We start from the raw sequence: 5,728 nt of genomic DNA, 5'->3' as shown, positions 1-5,728 counted from the left end.
TTGCACCGGAACCAGATGTGACAAGTCGGAAGTCGGAAATGCTTTGTCGGCCATTTTTACTGAGGGTAAGACTGCATTCTGCTTTAGAAAACACGTACGCTGTAGTTCTGTCGTAAAGAACTAATATAAGATGACGTAATTAGTAAGGAAGTACTGGCAACTGTTATGTGACGGGGATAGCAGGATAATACGTCATCATAAGTGGACTCGGGCGCCGCCCGAAGATTTTATGACCCGAATTTACTTCCATATATGGAGCGAGCACGTCATGTGACCTGCTCTCCTGCGCAGTATTGGAAGAAAATGTGCTATATATAGAAAAGGCAAAGTTTTCCTGCCTGCAGCCGCCACTAGGGGGCGGTAACTGCACACGTAATTATCCCTTTAAGTAATTTTATAGTTTGATACATCTGACTTTTCTAGAATTAGTGATACTGAATATGTTTGATCCTATATTTTTTATATTTCTTCATATTTAGAGAGAACCCGTCACCAGATTGTGAGGGACCAGTTTTTGCACTTATTTTATTTCGGTAGCTCCTCTGAATTTACCCCATACGGTTCCAGATATGTGACCCTTTTTATTTAGCGCTATCTACTTCATGCATTTCTTTTTACACAGGGGGCGTGGCTTATGCAGAGAGGCCTAAAGACACGCCCCATAGTATCCTGTGAGCCACGCCCCCTTGTAAAGATCATAAAAATCGATACTGAATAAAAAGGCCCCAATATCTCCAGAACTGCACGGCGTATTTAAAAAAAAGAAAAAAAGCGGAATAATCAGGGAAAGCAGGGGGGGAAGCTAAGAGCAAAAAGTAGATGCTCGTAACTTAGTGGTATGTCCCCTTTAAATTGGGAAGAGCTGATTATTATTATAGCGCCATTTATTCCATGGTGCTTTACGTGTGATTAGAGTGTTTATGGTTTTATTGTTGTAATATATTTACTTTTTTTCTCCTCCATACTGTATTTTTCAGTCCCTATGGAGGAATCGAACCTGCGATCGCTTGTACTGTGTACTGTAATTCTCCAGTATTGCAGTATGTAATGATAGTCATGGTCTCTTATGAAGTCCATCCTATGGCTGGGCTTTATGAGGGTACTAGATGATGGCGATGGGGGGCTACTTAAAGTTGTGGCAAACCATCGGCACCCCGTAATCTCATCTTAAGGGCGCTGACCGCTGCTGCACTCGGATTTCTGCCGCGGATTTGCAGGGTGCATTGCTGCAGGTCCAAGCATGGTTTGGAAAAGCAATGGCAGCTGGTTTGTGCCTGGAGATCGCAGCAAAATCTGCCTGAGCATTCCAGGGTGTGAACGTACGTCCCTCTGTCTGTGTGATTAGTACCATACAGATTAGGTGGTGCCGCTTGTTTGAGGAGTCGTGATGTGTCAGACCGCTTGGTGCCTTCTTTGCTGAGACTGGAGTTCCGATCCTCCTGCATCCAAGATGGCTGCTGCAGTCGTAAAGGGAACACAATGGTAATAGAAGTACTACATAGGCTACGTTCACATTAGCTTTGCGTCGGGCGCAGCCGCGGCGATGCATGCGTCATGCTCCCCTATATTTAACATGGGGGGCGCATGGACATGCGTTGCACTTGCGTTTTGTGACGCATGCGTCACTGTGGCGCATGCATCAGGGCGCAGAGGACGCTGCATGATGCAGCCTGCCTGTTAGTTTTTAGGCCCATAATAAAAAAAAATAGTCCGGGATAAGCCTTTTATGTTAAAAAAAAAAGTATTCAGAAAAGAACCCATTTTTTACACTTCATGATCTATCAATAGGCAGGTCATAAATAGCAAGTTAGATGAGGTCCAACCTCGATGTACCCCAGATTGCAGTTTTTGTTGGGGAGCAGGTTGAGCATGCGCCGTCCACCCTTAGATGGACCAATAACAGGTGACTGGAAGCAACACATTTAATTTCCGGTACTCCCAATCATCTCTATGGAAATGGACAGCACAAAGTCGTCAGTAGAGAATGGATATTTGGCATCCCCTGTGGTTGTGACACAGGTCAGACCCTAACTGAACTTGCTTTAAGGGTCTGTCTGAAAATCCTCTTTTTACCACCAAATCTAAAACAGATGGGCAACAGAGTTTCAGACAAATGGTGGACAGTCTTGTTGAAATATTTGCTGTTTATCCTAAATGTATCGCAGTAACAATCACTCTTATTTCCCCGCAGAGGAAGAATGAAGCAGCTGATATCCTCCTGTCTTATTGGTAAAGGACCAAGTAATGACTAGATGAGAGCAGGCCGTCATGGTGCAGGGCAGCTCTATTGCTCTAGCTTGTATATGGGCAATATATGGAGTCTACTGTCTGATCGGGGATCAGAACATCAGCACAAAGAACAGCAAGACGCCATTCATCATTAACGCGCTGAACAGCAGTGAATCCTGCGGAATAAAGGTGCGAGTGTCTTCTCTGGGTTTATGGAGCGCATCGCTGGATGATGATCTAGGTGCGTCCGTTTCTTTGCTCTGCGTTCACACATAGGTCCCCATTCATTATTGCATTCCCGTTAATTTGTATTGAGCATTTTCTGATAGTATTTTCCTGTGGTTTCTGCATCAGAATCCGTCTGTGAAATGCATCGTTTGCACATAGCCCTCTAGATTCCCATAATTAGGAAGTTGCATTTCCTATTTGCAGCTAAATTACCGATTGACTCAATCAGAGGAAATTATGTAAGAAAAGTAAAAGACTGCGTCTTCTCTCGTGTCTACCCAACTCCATTCATGTCGGATGTACGCCTTGTGGCAGTCTCGGAGGTAAGCGACCATCCTGTAAGTAGAAATCGCACTTGTTGCTTCGGAGCCTCATTTTCTAGTTTACACAACATTGAAATCGCTAAATTACAGGCTGCGTTATAGTCCAGAGCTGCGGTCATAATCCTACAGCTGAAATGTGATTATCTGCAGTGTAGTACAATGTCAGCGTGCAGTCATACGGCCTAAGGCCCACTTCACACATCCGTTTTTTGCCATCAGTCGCAATCTATCGAATTTTGAAAAAACGGATCCAGTGACTGATGCCCCCGGATCCGTTTTTTCATCATAGACTTGTATTAGTGACGGATGGCCTCACGTTTCATCCGTCGTTCGCTGGATCTGTCGAAAATTGTCGGTGCGGTGGCCGGACACGACGGACAAAGTAACGTTTTTTTGTCTCTGTCGAAAAAAAACGGACAGCGCCGGATCCGTCGCTGTCCGGCGTTTGCTAGAATGGAAGCCTTTGGCGCCGGAATCTGTCATTTGATGGATTCCATTTTTTTAAACGGCATGCTCTGATTTTTTGATGATCCAATAGCCGGATCAGCTCGTTGGATCTGGCAAAAAAACGGATCCGTCGCATCAGTTGTTCACAATCTCCGATGGATCCGTTTTTTTCAAAATTCGACGGATTGCGACTGATGGCAAAAAACTGATCTGTGAAAGCAGCCTTACCAGGAACGCAGAGCATGGACTGGCCGTCGGCTCTCCCCACCCAAGCGTGACGGCTTCATGTATTTCTACACAGCTGTCACGCTCAAGTAGGGGGAGCCGGCCAGTCCGAGAGTTGCGTTCTTCTCTCGCTCCGATTTATACACCATCTGACTGCGCTCTTACCAACATGATATCAACCGTAGAACAATGTTCACCCTTTTTAAAGAGCATTTCACCCCCATTATGGAACTGCCCCTGGCTGCTAAAAAAAGTGGCATCTAGGATACCAACTAGAAATGAGCTAACATGCTCGAATAAGGTGTTAGCTGAGCATGCTCGGGTGCTAACCGAGTGACGTCGGCGTCCTTGAATAATATGTTCGAGTCCCCGCGGCTGCATGTCTCGCAGCTGTTCGATAGCCACAACACATGGGGATTTCCTGTTTGTTAGGCAATCTTTGCATGTGTTGTGAGTACCAAACTTCCACGAGACATGCAGCCGCGGGGATTCGAACATACAGGTCCTTCTCAAAAAATTAGCATATAGTGTTAAATTTCATTATTTACCATAATGTAATGATTACAATTAAACTTTCATATATTATAGATTCATTATCCACCAACTGAAATTTGTCAGGTCTTTTATTGTTTTAATACTGATGATTTTGGCATACAACTCCTGATAACCCAAAAAACCTGTCTCAATAAATTAGCATATTTCACCCATCCAATCAAATAAAAGTGTTTTTTAATAACAAACAAAAAAACCATCAAATAATAATGTTCAGTTATGCACTCAATACTTGGTCGGGAATCCTTTGGCAGAAATGACTGCTTCAATGCGGCGTGGCATGGAGGCAATCAGCCTGTGACACTGCTGAGATGTTATGGAGGCCCAGGATGCTTCAATAGCGGCCTTAGGCCGGCGTCACACACAGCGTAAAACAATACGGTCCGTATATTACGGCCGTAATACGCTGAAAAGTCCCGAAAAAAGTGGTCCGTAGCTCCTCCGTAGGCAGGGTGTGTCAGCGTTTTTTGCGCATGGCATCCTCCGTATGTAATCCGTATGGCATCCGTACTGCGTGGTTTTCTCGCAGGCTAGCAAAACCAACATACCGCTATAGAAGTGATCCATGTGTCCCAAAAAGAAAAGAAAATATATATATACTGTCTATTTATATATATATATATATATATATATATATATATATATGTCAGTAGACACATATATTAGAGAGAAAAGCCGGTAATTCAGTGCGGTGTACAGTAAAATCACACTGACAGCTTACAGTAGAATAGGTAGAATAAATGTGTACACACAGAATAGGTATATATATATATATATATATGTCAGTGAGACACATATATGTATATATATTAATATTTATTCCAGCGCTATACAGCTTGAAAGCCGGTAATTCAATTACCGGCTTTTTCTTTCTCCTTCCTAAAACCCGACATGATTTGAGACATGGTTTACATACAGTAAACCATGTCTTCTCTCCATTTTTTTTGCAGATTCCACACTACTAATGTCAGTAGTGTGTATCTGCAAAATTTGGCCGTTCTAGCTCTTAAAATAAAGGGTTAAATGGCGGAAAAAATTGGCGTGGGCTCCCGCGCAATTTTCTCCGCCAGAGTAGTAAAGCCAGTGACTGAGGGCAGATATTAATAGCCTGGAGAGGGTCCACGGTTATTGGCCCCCCCCTGGCTAAAAATATCTGCCCCCAGCCACCCCAGAAAAGGCACATCTGGAAGATGCGCCTATTCTGGCACTTGGCCACTCTCTTCCCATTCCCGTGTAGCGGTGGGATATGGGGTAATGAAGGGTTAATGCTACCTTGCTATTGTAAGGTGACATTAAGCCTAATTAATAATGGAGAGGCGTCAATTATGACACCTATCCATTATTAATCCAATTGTAGTGAAGGGTTAAATAAAACACAAACACATTATTTAAAATTATTTTAATGAAATAAAAACAATGGTTGTTGCAGTATTTTATTCAACGCCCAATCCAGTCACTGAAGACCCTCGTTCTGTGAGTAAAAAAACATAATAAACCAACAATATACTTACCCTCCGCAGATCTGTAACGTCCAACGATGTAAATCCTTCTGAAGGGGTTAAAACATTTTGCAGCAAGGAGCTGTGCTAATGCAGGCTGCTCCTCGCTGCAAAACCCCAGGGAATGAGGCTAAAAATAGATCAATGATCTATATTTAGCTTCATTTGCGGTGAGGCGCCCTCTGCTGGCTGTTCATAGATCGTGGGAAATTATCTAGAAAGCCA

The 5,728-nt window shown here is 43.5% G+C and overlaps 1 protein-coding gene across 4 annotated transcripts in view; it reads left to right on the top strand.

Moving 5' to 3' along the window:
• Positions 1-37: 37 nt before the first annotated feature.
• Positions 38-5,728, top strand: part of LOC138641858 (protein adenylyltransferase SelO-like) — a 31,590-nt gene continuing 25,899 nt past the window's right edge. For 3 of the 4 annotated variants that reach the window (XM_069729601.1, XM_069729600.1, XM_069729598.1), the window contains exons 1-3: positions 38-65; positions 2,192-2,470; positions 2,662-2,780. In XM_069729601.1, the coding sequence (XP_069585702.1) occupies positions 2,269-2,470; positions 2,662-2,780 (321 nt within the window). In that variant the 5' untranslated portion in view covers positions 38-65; positions 2,192-2,268. Of the gene's footprint in view, positions 373-2,191; positions 2,471-2,661; positions 2,781-5,728 lie in introns of all 4 variants that reach the window. The other variant, XM_069729599.1, reaches the window with a different exon arrangement.

Source organism: Ranitomeya imitator, chromosome 6 (assembly GCF_032444005.1).
Source record: "Ranitomeya imitator isolate aRanImi1 chromosome 6, aRanImi1.pri, whole genome shotgun sequence".
NCBI lineage: Eukaryota > Metazoa > Chordata > Amphibia > Anura > Dendrobatidae > Ranitomeya > Ranitomeya imitator.
Note: the sequence above shows the minus strand (reverse complement) of the source record. Positions and strands in the feature narration are given on the sequence as shown.